Consider the following 23,161-nt stretch of genomic DNA (forward strand, 5'->3'; position numbering starts at 1 on the left):
TAATTTCTAGTTACACCTTTCCTGACTTTGGTCACTGTTTGGCAAATGTCTCTTCAGAAATTAAGGAACTCAGACTACACAAGAACATTAGTGCATCATACTTTAATTCACTGACCATTTCAGTTTAATGCTAGCCATAACTGACACAAGTCTGCAAGCAGCTAAACTGTCTCCTTCTCCCTATTAACTGCACTAGTACACATACGTAGCTTGACCCAGGATTTCTTTTTGTGCACTCTGAAGATTATTTCCTATTTTACAGTGACAAGAGCAAAGCCTAGAAATAGATGTGTGTAACTCACTTTAATGTTAGTGTAAGGTTCAGTGTTCTCACGCACTGATATGCCATGCAATAAACAGGAAGTCAACTCTTTTGTAGCTCCATAACATTGTTCAAAACCCCAAAATACCAGTTTCACACTGAAGCATATGTAACGAGTATGTGTATGTATGTATATAAACCCTGTCAGGAATTCTTGTCAGGAATACTTGTCCTTACGATAAAGTTCCTTTCTACTACCCCAACTACCTACCTTGCAGACAAACCCAAACAGGTTTAAAGTGTATTTCAGAACAATCAGCTTGCTCTCTGAGCACAACAAATAAAATCCCTCTGCCATACAAAAAATTCTATACAAGTTTATTGCAGTTTGGGAACACAAATAAAAAGAAAGTAATTCAAATTTTAAGCTACATTACAACAGCTTAAAATCCATGGCAATTTCTCCTGTCTTTGTGTTGAAATTTATAGCATACGTTACAGCACTAGGAAGGTCTGTCAGAGTTTCTGATTCAGTAACAGAACTGAAGAAATAGACAGCTTGCTTGCAGTGGGGATTCCACTCACAGTTTCCCTACAGGAGAGAGATACAAGTGAAAGCAATCAAAACCTGTGATATTATTACTAGACAGTAATATGCAGTAAGCATTCTTGTTCCCAGTCCACTACACAATGATCAGACAGTGATCACTTCCATTGCCATCTATTCCATTATAGGAACACATATGTGCAGTGAAGTTGTAGAGGAAGAAATGGATCTGGTCAAAGAATATTTAGAGAGAATACTAAAAGTACTTACTCCTTCCTCTCAAAAATTCTGCTTTTGTCAGACTGAGAAAGAAGTGTGAATAAATTCTACTTTGAGCTAGTTACCACATTTAAGTCCTGAATGTGGTTCCGAACTATGGGAGCGTTTGGATTCAGTCCACACTCTCCCATTTCAAGGTACATCTGCTTCCCCTAAATATATGACCAGGTAGCCCCAGTAGTTCTGTCTACATAGTATTCAAACAGCATAACAAAGAGTACTACACAAACCAAGCATAGCCAACAGACACCCATTTTTCAGCACTGTAATCCTATGGACTCTGGCATAATGAATTAGATTGAAGAATTACCTTTTCATTTGAAATTTGCACCAGTCCTGTACTAACGGAGATATCAGCAGCAAGATAATATTCCATCCACAGAACTGCTCCATGGCTCTTTCCTTTCCTGGGGAAAGGTGGAGGATCAAAACCTGTTAATTTATACTGACAGCTTAAATTCTGCACCCATTCCTCACATAGTTTAGGTGAGAGCTGTAAAAGCATGACTAACTTGTTTCCTTGAAAAAAAGTTCAACAGCTGAATGATTTGTTAAATGGGTAGCAACTTTTAAAGTGTCTGCATATATAAAATCTAAAAAAGACAAAAGGAAAACATACCATAAATCTGCTCGAAATCACATTCCTTTAACAGGCATTTGATAACATGGCATAAATTATATGGCATATTTGGAGAATTCTTCCTTTAGAGACCACAGCATGGTCTGAATTCTGAGGAAGTATTTACCACAGACACCATCTCACTTCAAGTGTCTGCTCCACAAGGAGCAAAGGTCATGCTACTGTGTTGCCTGTAACTATCAGTGCAGAGGCACAGACCTGTAGATGGTTCTAGATTTTGTGAAACCTTGAATTTTGCTTCACAAAGAGAAATGTATAATTACAGCAGTGTTTGAGTTATATAAGCTATACATAGTTAAAAATACCTTTCCCCTGTGTTTTAATTCTTAACAGCATTTCAAGTTTAAAGAGAATATAGTGAAAAATGTCTCAGAAGACATACGACAATTATGAAGATTGTCAGAATCATAGTTAAAAGGAAGAACAATGTACACTTTAAAGCTATTAAACAATGATTTTGGAAGCTAAATAAGAGCTTTTTCTGCAAGAACTCAGCAGCAGGGAACAAACAGAAAGATTAAAAACATCCAGAAAATGGTTTCTTTTCTCTAAACTATAAATGAATCTATTTAAATTTTAAATCATGGCAACTTCCAGAGAAAATGTTATTTTTGAAATACAACAATATTATCTAAGAAATTAACCTTATTATATAATATAGCCTCTTGTGAACAGATGTGGGAAATTCATGTCAGAGTAACTTCCAGAACTTTAGGTCGCATTATTAAAATATTGTCATACTGTCAACTATGTTCCCATTAGTTAACTGTAAGAGCTTGAATACAAGGTAAAAAAATAGATGATGACAAGAATAGTATTTGCAATGAGAAAACTCACCGTAAAAGATTTACAGAACCCTTTGAGCTGAGACAGTGTTGTGGTACAGTCTTTCTGAAGTCAAATGTCAAAACTTCCTGGGGGTCAGAGAGTGACTTGCAAGGATACTCCCACAAAGGGTGAGGTTCTGCTTCCTTGGATTCCCTAAAATTCAGAGAATTCTGAAGAAAGAAAGTAAAAAAACTATCTGAAACAAACAAACAAACAAAAAAAACAATCCAAAGGCAAACAGTCCTTGTTTTCAATTTAATTATCTGTCCTGAACACAGAGTATTTAAGCAATAAAGCTGCCAGAGGATGGGACTGCACTTCTTAGGCATAAGGGAAAACATGTACTACTGCATGAACTAATTGCTATGAGTACAGTCTTCAGTTGCGAAACAGAGACAGGCGCTTTCAAAATACAAAGCATTTAACTTTTTTTCTCCCTTCGGAAGAATTCTACTCTAGCACTGCCTGTACTCCTCCACAATGCTTAGAGTCATCTAAATGGCTAATTCAAACATGGATAACAACAACACAGCCCTAGAAATTGATGCAAATAAATCTCACTTTCCATATCTATTAATAAAGTCAAAAAGCCTTTTTCTCTTTCAGAAGCACCTTCAAGGGCAAGTAAGGGCCCTTTAATTTCAAGCTCAGAATAAAATTTTGAAAACAGTATTTTTCTTTTTGACTTAAGTATTTTCAAAATGGTGCAAAGTACTGATGAGCTTCACAAATGAGAAGAAACATTCTACCCCAAAAGCCATGCCACAGAAGTTACTCTTTTGCAAGAACTAAATAGCCACCATATTTTTGAGAAACTAATCCAATGGTGTTCTGCCCAACATACAAGTTTTTCAACACTCACTAAATACTGTTTTAAGTAAATTGAGTTTTGTTCTGTTTTGTCGAGAATTGCACTGAAACTGTTTTCAGTTTTCTTACGTTAATCATATCATCCATAGTCTGGACATCAAAACCTTCACAGGTGCCACATGGACTCCGGATCCTCCATAAGTCCTAAAAAAGAAATCATAATTTTGTTTTGCTTTATTAAAGGAAATGGGAAATCTCAAGATAATATTAGCTGTAGATAAGACACTTGATAACAAGCCAGATAAAGACTCTACTATCTTACACATTCCTAAACCATTAGGACTACTGCAAAAATCAGAAGATAGTATAATTCTGGGAAAATATTTTTCAAGTCACGTAATTTTTTAGCCACTGTTTTCAATACTTCCAGATAATCTGCCACATTTCCTACCATCTCTATGTACAGTTTACTTTACCGTAGGTATGGATCTGCTAAGATTAAACCCTTACAGCCCCTCCTCCCCTCTTCTACTACCCAGCACAGCTAAGTGCTCCCACTGCATGAAACATCCTATAGCCCATTCGACTACCATACTTTCCTTTAGCACTCCAACGATTAGTAAACTCATTTAGGCACTTCATGCCATGCTTCTCATTGACTTTAGCAATCCACTGGACAGACAAGGATTCAGTTCAGATTCAAATTCTGCCTTTTCTTATACTGCATTAATGGCCTCCTAATAGAACACCAACATTCACTAGCTGTGGACATACACATTTTATGCCTTGTTCATTGTTGCACTTAGCAACCACAAATATTCTTGTGTTACAAGACAGCAGCAGGACCACTATAAATTTACATAAATACTGTTCTAATTTATGCCTGAATACAGCATGAACTAGAGTGACTATATAGAGTCTCTGACTGGTATACCCAATGGAACCATCAGGTAGCATCCTGCTCCCAAAATGCAACTGTAGACTAAGTAAGTTTATAACTGAAGTAATTTCAACAAAGTCTCCTGAATCTAGCTTTTGCCAACTGCTTAATTGTAATGACATACCCCTATTCTGCCAAGACAGAACTGCCTAAAGAACCAGTTCTGCAGAATACCTTACAATACCATATCTGTCCCTTCTGCCTAACCAAAAACTGTTAAATGCAGAGGTTATTTAAAAAACCCCACAGATTCTAGTCTTCAAGTCCAGAGTAACCACTGAACAAAGCAGAAAATGTATAATTAAACCAACAGCTTTTGGAATAGCTTAATGGAACATAACAGAATTTAAATGTTCTACCAAAACAGCTATGTGGAATCATCTCTGAACACAAACCCTGTACATAAAAAGTGTAAAATAGGAGGCATGAATGTTACTCTACATTCTGCTACTAGACTGCTGAATAATTTTCAGTCATCAGTCTGCATGCTTCAGTTTCCTCATCCAGAACATGAAGAGAATAATGCTTACTTCCTTAGAAAATGCTTTGAGTTCTAGGGAAGTAAAACTTCTAGATATTATTTCAGTCTGATTACTGTTGATTAGTCTTAAACATTTGCTTCCTATTACCAGGTTCAGATTTATGTTATTTACTCAGTATATATTTAAACTCTCTGCATCTTTGCAGAAAACTAAAAGGTATGTAAAAATATGCAGTGTAGTTGACTAGTCTCAGAGGAAAAAAGAACACACGTATTTTCACAGATCAAAGGTGGAAGTAAAATTGCACAAATCAAAGGCAGAAATAAAATAACAAGGTTAAAGAGCATTCAAATAAGGAAGCTGGTAGGGAGAAAAGGCTTAGACACAAAACTACACAGCTGGTGAGCCAGACAGAAGGAAGAAAAGAGAGAAAAGACCAATTTTAACAGATAAACTGAAGGTTAAGCTTATGTGAAAACTCATAGATTATAGGATTTTTTTTACAGATATGGATATTTTAGTTACACAATTTTGGACTAAAGAGTTATCTCACTTTAGCTACTGGAAAAAAAAGTTTGCATATTAATTATGAAAGTATTTATTTTAAAATATTCACCCCTTTCATTTAAAATGGTAATACTACTTGAGATAGTTTTCTGGTAAGAGATGGCTGAAATAGCAAAACTCATCTTCAAGATGTCAAATAATCCTTTCTCAGGTGTCAAGTGCAAAACAGATTTGACAGTGTTAAGGTGAGATAAATTGGTCCCTAATAAACCCTGGAACGGTACTCAATTTTTAGTGGATTTGTATAAATATCAAGCAGATAGGTCTGAACAATCTCACCTGAAACTCCACAATCATCATGTGCAGAGAAGCAGACTGAGGTAGGATAGTGACATCGCTGGTAAGGTGACCGGTAACAGCTGTTCTGGCATACCAGAAATACAGGTTATGCCATGGCAACAGACTGGTAGTAAAAAACGGCTCTCCCACAAGAACAGAAATCTTGGCAAAGAAAGGAGGAGATAAAAACCATTACAATAAAGAACAGCTCAATAACACAGGCTGTATATATCTTCAATAGCCGATAATGCAATATAGCCAGTGAAGTCATCTAGATAAAAACTTTTACTGCTCTATAAGGATTTAATTACTGCATACTGCATATACTGCAAAACAGACATCTTTCTGTGGGTTTAGTTAGCAAATTTGAAGATTAATTTTCCTGAAACAGAGTCTGAGAGAAAATACTGCAGTTTTTGGTTGGAAGGCTTTGTAATGACAGCCAAAGAATTTTGAAATTTTAATTTAAGAATGTTAGTACTTCCAAATAGATTACAATCTTCTGAGTGGCTTGAGAAAAGAGAGCTGCAGCCCAGTAGCACATATGCAGTTAAACCAGTTTTAACTGCCATAACAGCTAGTGTAGATTATGCAGTAAGGGGAAATCATACCCTTTCAAAACCAAGGAGAAACCCTCCCGTAGTTTTTTAGTCTCATTTAGCTTTAGTGCGAAAAGGTCTGAACCATTACTCATTATATTTTTATATAATATGTACACATTATATATGATATATATTATATATATAATATATATATGAACTGGGATATAATGGGATTCATTGTAGTTACAATAATAAAGCAAGAGTCATTTTCACCTTCTCCTCCCCTCCCTACTGAAATTCAGTATTGGACAACTGTAACATACCTTTTTATCTTCCAAATGAGAAGATGTCAGCAATTCAGGACGTGCTTCTATTATCTTAATTTTATCTTCAAGATGATTTGCTTTAAAAAACTGAAGGGAAAAGTAGCATATGTCTTTATCAAAAGCTGCAGTTGAGACTCAAACTCCTAAAAGTACTGCCTACCATAACTCACTAGGATGATACAAGTCTGTTCTTGAAGTGTGCATGCACTTGGAGCCAACATGTCACACCTAGTGAACTAAAGCACATGCCCTATGTATTCCTTCAGTTAAGTACATAAAAAGGCAGATAACACCCCACCTTCATTCCTCTGTACTTTGAAGCATATGGGAAGGACAGTCAAGAGATATAAAAATCACTTTACCTATGAATACACTGCATATTTGGCTTCTGTTTGAGACCAGGTTTGCAACCTAACTGGCCTACTGTTCATATTTTTGTACCCCTAAACCACAGGCTGGGATAGACCTCTTTGAAACATATAGTGCCAACTAAAACAGACACAGCCGAACAGTGACCTCAGGAAGCTGCTTCCAGCTCTGTACAAATACCAGGAAAAAATAAGAACTCCTCCTGCCCAACATATCCCACCTCCCACAGTGTTGCCAAACTGTATGATCAAATACTTTCATTAAACTAATTTAACCCCCAAGCAGTTGATGCAAGGGCAATCAAAGGCATCAACTCTGGCCTTAGAAATGCCATGAGTTCATTTACTGCTTTAACAGAAAACCGAAGACTCACTTTTTCCATGACAGAACAGGACACAGCAGAGTTCTCTAGTGTAAATACCTAAAGAAAATACACAACAGTTAGTCAAACTAGCTTTATAATTTTTAATTAAAAGAATACGTAAATAAACAATGAAGGAACAATTTTGATGCCCTAGTGAACACAGTTTATAAGAACCAGAGTTATGCACCTTTTTAACAACAAAACCACCCCAAATAACTGCATGCTACATCATGCTGCTTTCACAACCATACATGAAAAACCTCAACAGAATGCAGATATTTATTTTCCATTTTTAAGACGCACACAGTATATTAGCACTTGGTCTACGCATATGTTTACTCCTGAACAAACAAGCATATTGCCATTGTGCTGACCCACCCACCAGTAGTGCTTACTCCTTGTAAGCATTGTTTAACATGATCTGACTGAATCAGACAGGAAGAGCTCAGATGTGCAGTGCAGCACACCAGCCATTCGAAGCAAGAAAAAAATTAGGTTTTATTCAAAACTGGTACATAGTTAGTCAATAGGCTGCTACAGGGCTAGGAGGGTATTATGTAATCTGTCTGCCCTATTCATTTCCTCTCTCCTCAGTAGCTGTCTGTGACTAGCCACTACTAAAGGCAAAAATACAGGAGCCATGGATCACTGGTTTAACTCATTATGGTTATTCATTTCTAAAATTGCATCTTCCTCAGGATATTACATTACACATTCCCAAATATTCTGTACAACTGTAATGTATTTTATTTTCAAAAGCCCCATGATGGAACACATCAAGTAAAGTATATACGTAAGCAAGACAGGCAGGGAGCTCTCAGCTCTCATTTATACACAGATTCAGTATTCTTACTGCTTCCTATCTTGCTGTTGCAGACCTTCCACTTTAGACTAGATAGTACACACAATTATGGAATTGCAAACATAAAAGAAGAAAAAAAACTGTGAAACATTTAGATCGGTAGAAAGAGTATTTCCAAAAGCACTGAGATACAAGACAGCAAGCAAAAAGAATCAGTGGGCAGCAGAGAACACCACTTGCATTCAGGGCTCCACAACAGTAAGCATCAGAACTCGTAATTATCTCCTCCCTGGACTTCAGCTTGATCAGGTACGAATTTAACCTCCACTTGAACACAACAGAAGGCTCTTTCTTGTCACTGAAGAAGCACTGGAAATAATTAAATAATGGGCCAGAAATACTGAACTATGAGAGAACTAAAAATACCAAGTGAAAACACAAAGATCAGAAAAAGTACTATACCTGCTTTGCTCCAAGATAGTGAGCCAGCACAGGCAGCAGACTGCCATCACTAATACAAAGGCAAACGCTGTCTGTTTTCAGAACCTACAGAAAATAAAGTCATTGTTATTCCTACTCCAGATGAAAAAGTTTTCAAATTCTAGACATTTTGGTGGGGCTTTATCCCACTTTATGCACTTCATATCAAATAAGGACTGGGAGAATCAGTGATTAACATAACCAGTTCAAGCACAAAAGAATACTGCAAGAAATGTTCATGTAATCCACTTATTTTTAGGTCAGAAAAAGTCTGCACAAAAATATTCTGGGTTCCTTTATTCAGCTACTAACACTCCTTTAACAAATACACAGAGCTGTTACAAATTTCTATTGAAAAATGTCTGCTTACAATTAAAAAAAAGTAGTATCATTTACATGACAAAACTTAACTTGCATCTGCTGATGTAAATAAAATATACTTTGTGAGTGAAGTCCTTCAGCAAGGGAGAAACAAATTCCATAAACAATTACAGCAAATAAACAATATATGCAGCTATCAGAGAAGCCAAAAAACCTAAAGGCAACATGCACTCACTTTCATCAGAGACTTGATATATTGGAGTGTTCGGTTCTTATCATTTAATTGCCCAAAGCGTGGTCTATTCCAAAGAAGATGAGCCTGGCATCTACAAACAGGACTCTCAACATGAACATCTGCTTTGCTCTCCTCTTCTCCTCTGGAAAAACAATTAAATGAAGTATTAATTACGGCATCAATAACATGTTTTTGCAAACACATATTTATGCATTTTGTCTAGTATGCACATCAATGCATATGGACTCCACTGAAAAGAAAGGGCCAATTTACAGCTTTTCTAAAAGACGAAATCAAGAACCCCCCAAACTTTCCCACAAATTCTAATGGTTAGGTATTTTAGGCTTTGATTTGGATTCCTAGGTGAAAAAGGCACATAAAATTCAGACATTAACTTTTAAAGCTGTCACTGAATTTTAAAAATGTTAGCTGCTATTGTCATCACAACCAACATGATTAAGCTCTTTTTTGAGCAAAATGCATTAATCTCAAAAAGGCAAAGTTGACTAGGAAAATAAAAAACTGAGACAGAATGGCAATTATTTTGCTCATTTACCCATATGCCATCTCAGCTGAGCTGTATTTTAGGGTAGCCAGGAACCAGCCATGAGTGTTCTTTGTTTCTGTATCACAGAATGCTACCAGGTATAAGGCAGGAGCTTTTAAAAAACCTCAACTGTGATTTCATGTATAATAAATATACACAATTTACAATAATTATATAATGTATAATAAATGTATAATCAATCATGTATAATAAATATACATGATATACAACATACAATAATTTTTTGGCTGTGCACTGCCCATGAATTCAGTTAGTAATTTCCTCATCTTTAGGTTCTCACCTTCCTCTTTTACAAAAGCTGCTCTAAGAGCTGCAAATACTTCAGCTTGGAGTACTACCCTTTTTAATAGACATGTATTGTTACCTGGCTTTCTGCAGCTTATACCACAAAGAGTACTCATCACGACTGGCAATCAGATACAACTTCTCACCCTGGAGAACTGGCTCCTCATTTGGAAGAAAATATACACACTGCATCCAGTGATCTCGCCACTGAAAAGTATTGATAATCAAAACCTTAGAACTTTTCCACTTAGAAGTGAGACCACTAGCTTGCTGAACTAGCTAAGCCTGTATTTTAATCAAACAAAAAAAACAAATCCAAAATACACTTGGTGTTTATTAATGCTATTTTCTGCATTGCAAATATCCAAGGTCATTACAGAGTTGACTGGATACCCCAAAGCTTGATAGTTTCAAATTTTATTCTCAAACACAGTAAGTGCAATCATTTTGTAGCTTGCTTTTGACTAAATTCATCCTACTACTAAATACATTCATACAAAAACACAGTAGTCTAATTTAATAGTGATCTCCTCTTCCTCTAATTATCCAGTATCAACCCAGCTTTTTCCCACACCAGCTTTTTTTATGGGTGTACATTACCATAAACTTAAGACTTATTTGGAAATTTAACAAAACTACATGGAAGCAAACCATAGACTAATGTTTTGACCAGAGATAGAGACTAGATAAGGAAAAATATGTGGAAATATTTGAAGTCAAAGAAATATGAGAAAAATGTATGGAGGACAAACTACAGGTTTTAAATCTAAGGTTTAATGTAAAGCTTAAGTTTTACATTAAAGAAAACCTAAGATAGGTATATAATATAGTTAACATTTCTATGATTTCCTTATTTAGCACATTTCAATACATAAAACATTACCAAAGTTCCTATACAGTTTAAGAGACAGAGGCATAAAACACCCAGCATAGCCTTTACTCAAAATAACTACTGACAGTCGTCTGATTATAGTACCTGAAGGCTTGGTATTTACCTGGAAAGCAGAAGTGGGTTTTACCCAGTATGGAGCCATTGTGCAATTTATCATCCCAGAGGGGTCCATGTCAATATCCCACCACGAAAGTACAATTTGTGCCTTGCCAGATTTTACAGGCTCCAGCTGCACTCTATAGTAGGTAGAAGCACTCCTTACTGGCTTACTGAAATCCACACTGTGAAGAAGCAGGAAAATTGTAAAAACAAATAGTTCAGCATTCTTCAGAAGTTCTCACTAGCTTCCTAAGCTGAATACAGAACTTATATAAAAGGTATTAACAGGAAAATTCTGTTTTGAACAAAACAATGCCCACCTTACCTGAACATTGTTACCACATCACTAAGGACAGTGAAGTCACTTGAAGGCATTTGGTTCAGTTGGATATCACAAACAGAAGGAACACCTGGACAGTTTTCCATTTCTGAAGGGGAGACAATAATTTTTTCACCATCCTCTGCTTCGACATGAACAGGAAACAGTTTGTTCCAGGCCCACATTCTTTTGGATTCCACTAATTGGACATACACTGTTGCCCTGTGAGGCACTGCCTCACATCCTTCCTGAGTGTTTAAAACAAAGGGTAAAAGCATTCAACAAGTCTGACTTATTAACATGCATGAGAATTTAATCAATTGGAATGTGAACCAACTTAAAGAAAACCTGGCCTGGGAGCTTTGAAGTCTTATACACAAATGATTTCAGAGAATTCTGTACTATCAGAGCACTTTCTTTTTGCCTCTGTATCTGTGAAGTATAATATATGTAGCTATCCTGTTCAGTATGACTCAGCAAGGCCAGGTTACTATATTAAACATGCAACATTATCATTTTCCAAGCCTCAGTTAAACTTGCTTGTCCATTCTCATTCTGAAACAAGAGATCTATCTTGAGCTTCTCAAGGCAGAAAAGTACTAAGCTATCAACATTAAAACAGTCTGTGGTCATGGTGAGTAAATAGGAAAAATAATGGCTCAAATCTTTATGCAAAGAAAACTTTGTATCTGTATTTAAAGAACAGCAAACATGTACATTGTTCTAAAATTAGGAGCTAAGAGCAAAGTCCAGGAACAATGCTTTTACAAAAAGACTAATCACTATTTAGAACTATATATGCCGACCAGCAAAAAGTTAGCGAATGTTATTGCCTTCATACGTAAACCGGTGAGATGAAACCTGGAAACCTAAATAAAGTTTTGCCACCCACATTTTAATTAAAGGAAAAAATTAGAAAGGGTAAAAGAGGAAACACTAAAATTATACCAATAGACTATACAAAAAAAAAAAAAAAAGAAAAAGATATTAATTTGATTACAGTGTTTAAAGTATTTCCATAGCCAAAAAGCATGCGGAGTAGCAAGGCCTCCTTAGCTAAAAAAACATAAAACCAGCCAAACATGAACCAATGCCAGAGAGGTGAAAGCCATCAAATTTAGAAGGGAAATTTCATTTTTATAACATTTTGGAACAACCTACTAAGGAAAGCTCCAAATCAGAACTGGATGCCTTTCAGAAAGACATTTGTTAACCAGAAAGTTAATGGTTTCAATACAAAGCAACTAAATGTAATTTCAGAGCCTGTGATTTACAATATGAACTCCAACAGCTAGGAATGAATGCAGTAAATTATTCACTGAATAAATAACTAACACACCTGATGGTGTATTCACAAATTATACAGAAGCCTAAATCAAGTACAATCTCTACCCTACTCCAAAAAAGACAGAAGAGGTTCTCTAGGGATAAATGTGACATACTATCAATAGCTATTTTCTTACCTGTACAAGATACTTGTGTGCATGCTCATAGGTTGGTAAAGCCCCTTCTCCAATCAGCTCTGTATCGAACAGTTCTGTTACCAGAATGTTTGCACGACATTGCATATCTCCATCTAATAGACAGAATTAAATATTTTAAGACTTACATAAAAGTCTGTCAAGAAGATGCTATCCTGAAAACACAAGTAATTAAAAAAATGTATTCCTGTAAGAGAACCTCCTGAGGACTGCAATCTGTTCTCCTTTACCCTAACTATTCTATGATTCTATGATTCTAAATATAAATGACTACTGATATATAACATTCCCTTTTGAAGTAAATTTTCAATATTACTTTTTATAGGGTTAAGGATTAGATTGTTTTAATAAAAAGCACGCATAAAATAAGACATATTCCTTCAAGGTTTTTAGCTACTTGCCAACTTTTTTAACCCTAACCTATTTTTCTCACCTGGACCAACTGTGACTTCAGTGGAGTGCTTGTTGATTACCTTGATCTTATCACGAAAACCATTTTTCTCCACTATCTTCACAGCAGCATTAGCCATGGGCTTGAAAACCTGTAAATAACAAGAGCATAACAAACTGGTAAGCTGTGATTAGCTTTCAGAAATGAAAGGACACAAACACAAGATGCAGTAACTCAGAAACTTCACATCTTCTGTATCCTTCCCTGTTTGAAGTTCATTACCGTGAAACAAGACAGCAACAATCCTCAATTAAAAAAACAAAACAAAACCAGTAGATTTCTGCTTGGATAAAAAATCATACAGCGCTCTTGCAACTATGACATACAGACAAGTGAACCTTCTCCTTGTTTCTTCAAATGTGTTAAAAGAAAGCTGAAATGGCCAAAATGTTCCTGTTATTATCCTTAATATAAGTAACCACTACTAATAACCATCAGGATGTTTCTTAACTGCTAATAAAAAAAGGAGATGTTCTACCCAATCATGAAGCTATGGAAAGTCAGTTGATGGGACAGTGTCTTTATTATCATGCGGGCCATGGTATGATTAAGTGGTTTGAGAACCCATCTCCAAGACTTGAAATTTATGAAGATCAGCAATATGGTTGGAGAATACATTTTTTAAGAGTTTGGTTAGAAGTTTTCCATATTACACTTGAGTCTTGATAAGAAGTAGAGAAGACAATACTATAAAACTTCACTCAGCAATTTTAATCTGCACATTTACAGAAACTGTCCAAAAAATTAAAAGTATGTTGTACTTTTTCAGTTATATTAAGACCTAAGCTGTTTTGACACATAGAAGTATTAAGCTTTCACTTCAGAAGCCACAATACAAAAGAGCAAGTGCATCTACTCCACTGATCATGCAGATACAACAACTGCACTGAAGCTCTAAAAGAGGCTATGAGCACACCAGCAGAAATATGTGCAATCCACAATAAATGCTCACCTCAACTGCGTAGCAGAAATCAGCACCTGCTGAAGCTGCCATCATAGACAGGAGTCCTGTGCCAGTCCCTATGTCCAGAACAATTGCTTTCTCACCTCTTTCTTTTACTCTGCTCACTGCAGCACGAATACCTTGGTAATATTTCTCATTCTGTGGAGAAGAAAAAAAATAACAAAAATAACCTTTTATTAACTTATACTTTTCACTTAGCTATTTACACCATATGCATAAGTTACAAATGCAATATATTTTCTGGGGCAAATAAGATCCATGTAAGATACTACTGTTTTTCTGATTACTCTTTCCCAGCAGTACCACTCAAATAGTGACTATGCCAGCACAGGAGCTAAAGTATCTTGGGTTCAGATTCCTGTCTAAATGCCTATAGAGCAGAAGGAACATTTAAACTATTCACTCCAGACTTTATCATGCCCACAGATATGGTATCTGATTTTTTTTTCTCAATCCTAAGCAGTAAATAAAAGCTAAAAATACTACAAAAGAATAGAAATACTTATATGACTATAAAAACTAAGAAGCCTAGATTCACATTTACAGCCTTTGAAATTTCATCTAGTGAGTGCTCTTCATCAAAAATGTCAAAACCAGCAAAAATAGCTACTCAACGTACATATTATGTTCTGCGATAAACAACAGAGCACTAGAGTCAGACGCACGAAGACATCTGTTGATCTAAAAGCAGGTGTGGTATCTTAAAAGGGTACAGATCTGATCATCTCATCTTCCACAGAAACCTGTGTAATCATGAAGTGACATCTATTCAAGAGAAAGGAAGTGGGCATTTCTAACTATTCAGAAGTGTTTTGCTTCTATACTTACTCTGTCTTTATCATGAAGCATATCTGCATAGCGTGACCTACAGTAAAAAAAAATCCAGTCAAAATACTACATACTGCAAAGCACAACAAAACGGATAGATCTTATATAGCTGCCCCAGTATCTCTTATAAGGCAACTGGTCCTACATGGCCCGTAAATGCACAGATAACTGACATGTTCCTTGAGGATCTGAACTGTTTCTCAGATTTAAGGAATAATGATCTTGAGGTCATTTCCAACCCTAACTATTCTATGATTCTATGTCATTTCAGTGATCTGTCATCACCATATAAATGAACTAATTATCTGCTGCCATGTATCCTCCCTTTAGCTGTGGACCCAATACATGGTCCCAGTTAACCTATGGTCAAATAGCTGTGAAGTAACAGCTGGGACAAACAGAGGTACATACAAAGCAATACCCAGCAATGAAAGACAGCCTACTAATGGTCTACCATTTGTCACCAGGATGTAGATTTCTTTGGTTCCCATTTTTTCATGGGTCACTCTACTTAAAAAATCCCAAAATCTAATCTTCCCAACATCTACAACTGTTACATTAAGCTCTTAAAAAGTTACTACAGGAACAGACAACTGGCAATTTTTTATTGCACTGGGGATTTAAAAGAAATTTAGTCAATGCATTTTTCCACAACTCAGTATTAAGATCACCTCAGAAAATGTTTAAAATAATTTAGAGGGAAGCTACTTGATTACTTAACAAAATTCTGCATATGTAAATCTGTTCCTGGACAACATAGGGCACTGTAACATTTAGACTACTCAACAGTCTGTTCATCTTATGCCATTGTTATTTGTATAGAGGTAAACCCAAAAACTGGTACAAAATCAAGTTGCCTTTGCTCTTTTTTGTAGCTTTAGTGGAACAACAGGGTATTTTTTTCCAGTGTACCGTGCAATTTCCTGATGGTAGTCATAGTTCTCATCCTCTTCTAACCACTCCATTGAACCAGTGGTTGGATTAGCTCTTCCACAAAAGGTCTTCATGATCAATCTAAATTTGTATTATTTATGTATTATGTGCAGTTTTCCCACTTCGGCTTCAGTAAAATACCAAAAATACTCGCTGTGGGGTGAAAAAAAGGAAAAAATAGCAAAACACCACAAAACTTGCAGTGAAAGCAACAGACACCACTATCTCTGGATACATAGATACACAAACTCTGTACTGGGCCAGCAGCACTCATGACTGCCTTACGCTTCTACTGCACGGATATTTTAAGCTCACATCTGGCACCCAGCCCCGTAAAGAAATTCAGCCCAGAAAAAAGAAAAAATAATGGGTAAATTTTACAGGAAAAATGCCTCCCCCTGAGGGAAAGCACATGGGGCTGGGGGAGGCCAAGCACCCAATCTCTAGAATCATCTTCAACCAGGTTGGAAAAGGCCTTTAAGATAAAGTCCTACTGTCACCCCTGCACTGCCAAGGCCACCACTAAACCGTGTCACTGAGGGCCTCGTCTACATGGGGTGTGAACACTGCCAGGGATGGTGACTCCACCACTGCCGTGGGCAGCCTGTTCCAGTGCCTGACCACCCTTTTGGTCAAGAAGTATTTCCCAATATCCATCTAAACCTCCCCTGATGCAGCTTTTTTTCTTCTTCTTCTATCACTTGATACTTGGGAGCAGAGACCAGCCACCTCCTGGCTCCATCCTCCCGTCAGGTAGTTGTAGAGAGCAGTAAGGTCCCCCCTGAGCCTTCTCTTCTCCAGATTAAACAAGACGGTCCCCAACACTGTCTGAGAAGGGACCTACAAACTCCGGGCAGCAGCAGCGCCGACGGGACCGCGATCTCATTCCCCCAGGCCCGAAGCCGGCAGCGCGGCACCACCACCCCCGTCACCGCCGCCATCACCTACCACTCAGGCCGCCTTCCCCCGACAGCCGTCACCTACCCGGCACGCACCGCGCGGCGGGGAGGGCCGTGAAGAGCAGGAAGCAGCGGCTCCACTCCCAGCGCTTCCCGCCGGGCGCCATGGAGGGGTCTGCGGTGCTGCGCGTCAAGCGGAAGCGCAGCGGGACGGAGCCGGCCGAGGCGCTGCTCCTCGCCTGCAAGCGGCTGCGCACGGAGGACGGCGGCGGTGCCCAGGCGGTAGAGAGGAACCTGTTCAAACTGGTGGCGACCGTGTCCTCTAAGGTACAGAGGCCCTGCCGCCGGGGCCGATGTAGGCCATGGCCGCGCCTCAGGCGGCCGGGGCCGGCTTGGTGCAGCCGGGGCGTTTCGTTGTGCTCCTGAAGGGGCCTTTGAGAGGAGTAAGCTCAGGAGCTCTTGTGCGGGATCTCCGAAGTTTTGGCTAGTACCCTGGGCAGCAGCGTCTGGGTGTCCTGTCCTGATGAACCGGCGGGCTTCTGTTCCCTGTCGCCGGCCCTGCTGTACCTGTCTGCGAAACGGGCTGTTTGCTGGGTATTTGCTGGGTAAAGAACATAGCGCAGACTGACCACCATGAAAAGCTCGGTTCAGCCCTGGCTCTTTTATATTTACGAACTGTTCTCCACATACACGCCACAGAGTACTCAGTAAATTGAGCCTAAATTTCTGCTGTTCGGGGTGCTGAAGCTAAACCCTGCAAGGCTTACAGCATCCACCCACTGTACGGCTTTTTATGTTGAAACTGGGCTTCCTTGGGAGCAGGTCTTTATAGGACCATCACAGACTGGACAACACCAGCCTTCCAAAGGCATATGGTTTTGTTTGGAGGGCTGTCCTGCACCACAAAATGCATTGTTTAAAAATCAAATTATAGCAGTTTTACAATTTATAGATATATGTTTTCCCCTCATATCAAGAGAATATTGCATCACAGAGTTGTTTGGGTTGAAAAGGGCCTTAAGGCTCATCCAGTTCCAACCCCCTGCCACAGGCAGGGACACCTGCCACTAGACCAGGTTTCTCCAAGCCCTGTACAACTTGGCCTTGAACACTGCCAGGGATGGGGCAGCCACAGCTTCTTTGGGCAACCTGTGCCAGTGTCTCATGATGCTTATAGTGGAGAATGTCAAGAATTATGGTAATTGTGTTGCTTAAAGCAGTAGAAGAGATTACTTGAACGTTGTTAGGAACACTGGCACTACAGTGCTCAAATAGGAAGCACTGATAATAGTTATTAATCACCTTTACAACTTAAAACACTTATGTGTTGATGGTATCATTATATTCCTCCTCCGTTTTGCTCCTCTACTCAGAATGAACCAGTTCATAAATACGTTCAGGAAGTGATCACTCGAGACAAAGCGGCTCAAAGCCTGCGGCCCTCTTTAGGAAGCACTCAGCGAATCATTAAGGAACTCCGTTCTTCCAAGCGAGAGACAAGGAAGGAAAACCGTTACCATGTAATAGCCAACAATCGACCTAACTGTAGTCAAAAGGTTGAACCTGTCATAAATGGTGAGGCATCGACTGATGGCTACAGATCAGACTCTGAAGCAAGGGAAGATGCTTCACGAAAGGAGAACAGTGCTGTTGATGAGAGTTTGGACTGCTGTGGGCAATTCCAGTTGTTTGATATTGTACAAGAAGAGGAGGTGGCGGGAGACTCCAGCGTAACTGCTGCAAACCTGCAGGTCAGCAAACCAACTTAGTGTACTTGAGGTGCTTTGATATCACTGTTGACTGGTACATGTGGGCAGACTGACTGCTGTGGAAGGTTTTTTACTTTGTAAGTATTCCGGTGTTTAGTGGGAGCTTGAACTAGGTATTTGCAACTTGGGATATTGTACAGGGAGGAACTGCCATGAGGATCCTTAAGTGTGCTTATGCTGAGACAGCCATGTGAAATTGGTTGCTACAGGAAGGGCTTGTACTACCCTGTTTTTTCTGTACCCTATTCTGATGTGGAAACTCTCAGGTCCATCTGTTGGGTGGATTTCTTAGGTTTTTTAATTTACTTCTCTACCTAGAGAACCAAAAAAATCTAATTCAGTATCATCTGTGCAGATGATTAGGTGTATCACTTGTAGGCAAGAGTCACTCCAGGAGAAGGCATTTTTGAGCCTCCCCTTCTCATAATTTCAATATAAGGTTTTATCATACAGTTTTATTTTAGAATTCTAGGTGTTTGACACTTACTTAAGATGCTACATCCTGTTTTCATTGGTATTATGAGTTACGTATTTTTTCAGTTGGCAGAATATCTGCTTGATATCTAGCATAGCTTTAAGTATGAAGAAGCTCTGCATTCTGTGTAGGGTTGCCCTGTATACAGTGTTAAGAAGATTTTATATGTAAAAGGTCAGAGGGCTGTCTATGCTTTCTCTAGTGCCTTCACTGTATGTAAGTACACATGGATGCATTACTTATGCAGCCTGTGGAAGCACTGAGAAAAACTTAAATGCTTGATGTTAAAAAAGATAACCTGGGTGAGGAAGAACCTAACCAGCTGTCACCCGTCAGCATTTCTGATAGGTTTTTTCAGGGCTTTGCCATCAACCTTTAATACAAACTCTCACTTTATATTAAGCAGGTAGTTCAAACAGACATTTGAGATATTAGTTAATTGCTGTCAATCATTATGCTGATTAGAAAAACATAAATGAAACTGAGGTAGCATCAGAATTTTCCTTATACTCTTTTAGAGCTAGCAGTAGGTGTTGAAAGCACGAAGCAAGCTTTGTTTCCATTCCATATTTAGGAGTGAATGAAAGGTTGGTCTGTAGCTGTTCCTCAGAATTACAGAAGTAGTTCACAAGACAAGACTGGATTAAACAAAATATCTGAAAAGCTCTAGCAGATTAAAAGCAGCAAAAACCTGACCATGTAGGCCTTCAAGTGCAGGTGACTAAAGCAGATACATTGCAAATAATTTATTAGAAAGGAGAAAGCATGAAGAAATGTCTTCTGTTGTTAATACTGAAGTGAGGAAATAAAGGAAATAAAAAACTTATCTGTAGGGCTGGTCAGCTTTTTCCTGTTGTCACATTTTCATTGTTTCTCCTCCACACTTTGTACACTGTAATCTGTTTGCATATTATCCAAGCTGCTGAATTAACATCTTCCCTGCAGTGTCGCAAGTGTAATGTTGTACAAAGCACAGGCTGGCTGAAGACTTACCTTTTCAACCCACATGTCATTAGAAACAGATGAACAATTCTATGGAATTAGTTGTATCCCTTTCAGTAGTTTCTAAAAATTTGTCCCAGAAGTTTTCTGCTATTATCTGAAATAAGGCATGGCTGCACAGTACTACAGTAATTTGATGATTTTTTTTTTTGATGTTTATATTTTAGCTTGCTAATGCTCTAAATAGTAGCATTACAATGGGGAAGTGTCTTGGTCTAAGATTTCAGACTGTCAGCTAGCTGTTTGTTGGCTACTGTCTACAATGAAAACTGTTGGTTGTAACTAAAACTGCGTGGCTTCAGTGGAAATAGCCATTTTTTATTTTTTCTCAGCAGAAGACTGATCCAGATGTGATCCTCTGCAATGCAGTAGAGATGATCCGTGAGCGTTTAAATGTTTCTGAAGACAGTAAAAAGGAACACGAGAAAGAAGATGAGTATGTTTACGACATCTACTATATGGAATCATCAACCCCTGGCTGGATCCAAAATATTCTTTCTGTACAGCCCTACAGAGAGGAATATGAACTGGTAAGGTCGTGGAAAAATAGCTTTCTTAAATAGAAAGCTCACAAATAAACATTCTTGACATCCTATCATTAAAAGTTGTCATGCCAAGAAAGATGCTTTGAGATAACTACACGTATGCTCAGGGACTTACATGTTGGGCTTTTTCCAGCTGCCAGTTGTGTTCCTACAGGTTACTGTTGATTCCAGGAAATTACGTTATGACAATGAAAACTAAAGGGATATAGCTCATGTACTCAGAATGTGTCTGGCTTCAAATTGTCAAATTTTGGCACACAAATGAAAACTTCAGTAATACATGTCTCATTTGTGATTAAGAGGCAGTGATTAAAATGTAGCTGTAAATATGGTAATGTGAAAAAAGGAGCAAAGGGCCACACACTTTTTCCAGTATTTGAGGACTTGACTTTAATCTCAATATGAGATACTACTTTCTTGCAATAGAATTGCCCTTCAGTTGCTGTGGAGTTAGGAAGCTTAATGTAAGCTTTAGTCTTCCATTGTATAGATCCTGTGATCAATAGATTAGCAGGTTGGAAACCTGAAACTACTTTTTTCCTTGATGTATTACACTACTGCTGATGTGAGTAGGATTACTTTAGACATTAACTTTAGCATTTAAATACTGAAGTAAATGCATGACTTAACTGTTTTTTCACCTAAAGCAGACTGCTGTGTTACGACAACACAAATGTTTCTGCAGTGCCCTTTGTGCAACTGCAGAATTATGCATGCAGTAGACGAGTATCTCTTGGCTTTTTTATTATCTGCACAGGGTGGTATAGGTGAATGAAAACCACCATAATGCTAAGTGTATTTATAGTGAATGTTATCTTTTGTGTTGACATGCAGGTAAATGATGATCATGTTCCAGAGGAAACAGATGAAGATGATGAAAATGACGAAAATAACTGGCGTAATGACTATCCTGATGAAGATGAATTCTTACCTGAGGAAGATAGTGATGGAGAAAAAGGTGTGCCTGTCATAAACACTTGTTTGCTTTCATAAAACACTTGTTTGCTTTCATACTGTGCATGTATAAATCTCATCCTTTTTACATGCCATCACTATAAAAGAAAGTAAGTAAGCACTGCTGGGGTAGTATTCTGCTCTTGTAATGGGTTAAATCTGCTTAGAGAAGGATAATCTGTCTTGGAACTACAAGAGCTCCTAATGTTTTTGCAAAGTCAAGATTGAGAACTTCACTTTGCAGGCTGCTGCTATTGCAAAGGATTGCTTATTTTGAAATAAATAGATGACTTGGTTCCCCATGCTTGAGACAGTGCCTCTGCTTTCTTAACTCCCTTTCCAGTACACGCCACACACAGTTCAAACCTCACCTAATACAGAAGTTGCTCAGAGTTTGTTAATTACTGAAGAAGCTTAAAATAGTCAATTAACCTAATTGCTTAACTAAAAAAAAAAAAAGGAATTATCTAAAAGTTGATGGGTTTTTGGGGGTTGGTTTTTTTTTTCTTCCAGAGTCTGAAGACAGCTGCAGTGATGAGGACCAATGCTACAAGAAAAGAACATGGAACAAATACCGACAAGAGGTTCTACAGGAATTTGGATACGAAGAGATCCAGGATTTGGAGTCTGACTAACAGCCCATTTTCTGAAGATTAAATGCACACTGAAGATTAAATTCTACCTTTACAACAGATTTGAAAATCCAGACAGCTGCTGCTAACTATTTGAAAGAATGCTGAACTAAATTTAGGAAAGAAAAAAAAACCCAACTCCAAAAATAAACAAAACAAACCCTGGAACACCCTTTTCCATAAAAGTTGTGTTCACTGGGACAGTAGGAAACCAGTCTTTGCATGTATGAGCTGTCTGACCTTCAGAAACTGTTGGTGACTAGCAGGTTTACCCTTGCACTTACTGACTAGGCTTGAGATTAGATACAAGAATGGGACTCCAGTAAAAGGTAAAACTTTTTACCATCTGAGCAGCCAGCTTCTGCTGGTAGCTACTAAACAGATGAGTGTACGTCCACTTGACATATTCAAAAACAAAGTTTTGTTCCAAGCAGAAGATATCGTATACTTGAAAATATTTTTCTGCCCATTCTGTGATGCTGTGGTTCTGAAGGAACATTTTTGTTTGTTTTAAAGCATCCACATTAAGTATGAGGTACCGTTGGGATCAGCCCTTCTGGTCATGACTAATGTGCCAGGTTTCACATGAAGATCAAGGTGTCTTCCATGGCGGCAAGTGAAAGTCCTGGAAAAGGGTGCTCTGTCCTAGTACGTTCTACTGTTCCTAAGTTACTTCCCTCACAAGTATTTGAGCATATGAAATACCTTGACCTGTCCATTTATTGCTGATTTCTCTCCAGTAAATTTTGCCATTGGAGTAGAATATATGTGCACTTAAAATTTAAATAAAGAATTTTTGACTAAGTTTTCTTTACTTGTTTAAAGATCATAGAAGCTGGTACAGCTGAAGCCATGTCAGTATTTTAGTTTACATTCATACATCTTTAAATTAATCTTACCTGTTTGGGCATACTAACTATTTCAGCGCTCTCCCACCTGAGTCTGTAAAAAATAGCTAATAGGATGTTAGGTCAACACCATTTATGACCTGT

At 38.0% G+C, this 23,161-nt stretch overlaps 2 protein-coding genes across 6 annotated transcripts; one reads left to right on the top strand and one right to left on the bottom strand.

Moving 5' to 3' along the window:
* Window positions 1-619: 619 nt before the first annotated feature.
* On the bottom strand, window positions 620-17,252 carry PRMT7 (protein arginine methyltransferase 7). Of its 4 annotated transcripts, none has more exons than XM_065663396.1 (18): window positions 16,878-17,252; window positions 15,873-16,046; window positions 14,961-14,997; window positions 14,121-14,270; window positions 13,151-13,259; window positions 12,700-12,812; window positions 11,243-11,484; window positions 10,922-11,099; window positions 10,006-10,133; window positions 9,074-9,215; window positions 8,500-8,583; window positions 7,245-7,292; window positions 6,500-6,589; window positions 5,635-5,796; window positions 3,496-3,570; window positions 2,566-2,726; window positions 1,399-1,495; window positions 620-854 (listed from the first exon to the last, which is right to left on the bottom strand). In XM_065663396.1, the coding sequence occupies exons 2-18, from the start codon at window positions 15,965-15,967 to the stop codon at window positions 696-698; spliced, it is 2,070 nt and encodes a 689-aa protein (XP_065519468.1). In that variant the 5' UTR covers window positions 15,968-16,046; window positions 16,878-17,252; the 3' UTR covers window positions 620-695. The 4 variants fall into 4 exon arrangements, with proteins under 4 accessions (XP_065519468.1, XP_065519466.1, XP_065519467.1 ...); XM_065663394.1 differs by having other exon boundaries at window positions 16,842-16,879; XM_065663395.1 differs by lacking the exon at window positions 16,878-17,252 and adding an exon at window positions 16,738-16,826.
* On the top strand, window positions 16,886-22,973 carry SLC7A6OS (solute carrier family 7 member 6 opposite strand). 2 transcript variants are annotated; one of them, XM_065663409.1, is made up of 5 exons: window positions 16,886-17,119; window positions 18,166-18,543; window positions 20,371-20,568; window positions 21,418-21,541; window positions 22,051-22,973. In XM_065663409.1, the coding sequence occupies exons 1-5, from the start codon at window positions 16,958-16,960 to the stop codon at window positions 22,170-22,172; spliced, it is 984 nt and encodes a 327-aa protein (XP_065519481.1). In that variant the 5' UTR covers window positions 16,886-16,957; the 3' UTR covers window positions 22,173-22,973. The 2 variants fall into 2 exon arrangements, with proteins under 2 accessions (XP_065519481.1, XP_065519480.1); XM_065663408.1 differs by having other exon boundaries at window positions 16,898-17,119; window positions 20,374-20,568.
* The last annotated feature ends 188 nt before the right edge of the window (window positions 22,974-23,161 follow it).

The sequence above is a fragment of the Lathamus discolor genome, chromosome Z (assembly GCF_037157495.1).
Source record: "Lathamus discolor isolate bLatDis1 chromosome Z, bLatDis1.hap1, whole genome shotgun sequence".
Classification (NCBI taxonomy): Eukaryota; Metazoa; Chordata; class Aves; order Psittaciformes; family Psittacidae; genus Lathamus; species Lathamus discolor.

Excerpts from the sequence above, each read along its gene's own strand:
- PRMT7 (XM_065663396.1), bottom strand. The coding sequence starts at position 15,967 with ATGAAGACCTTTTGTGGAAGAGCTAATCCAACCACTGGTTCAATGGAG. Across the intron at positions 14,998-15,872 it reads TACCATCAGGAAATTGCACG|GTCACGCTATGCAGATATGC; the intron begins GTACACTGGAAA and ends TTTTTACTGTAG. Across the intron at positions 11,100-11,242 it reads GATGTGGTAACAATGTTCAG|TGTGGATTTCAGTAAGCCAG; the intron begins GTAAGGTGGGCA and ends GCTTCTTCACAG.
- SLC7A6OS (XM_065663409.1), top strand. The coding sequence starts at position 16,958 with ATGGAGGGGTCTGCGGTGCTGCGCGTCAAGCGGAAGCGCAGCGGGACG. Across the intron at positions 17,120-18,165 it reads TGGCGACCGTGTCCTCTAAG|AATGAACCAGTTCATAAATA; the intron begins GTACAGAGGCCC and ends TCCTCTACTCAG. Across the intron at positions 21,542-22,050 it reads AGATAGTGATGGAGAAAAAG|AGTCTGAAGACAGCTGCAGT; the intron begins GTGTGCCTGTCA and ends TTTTTCTTCCAG.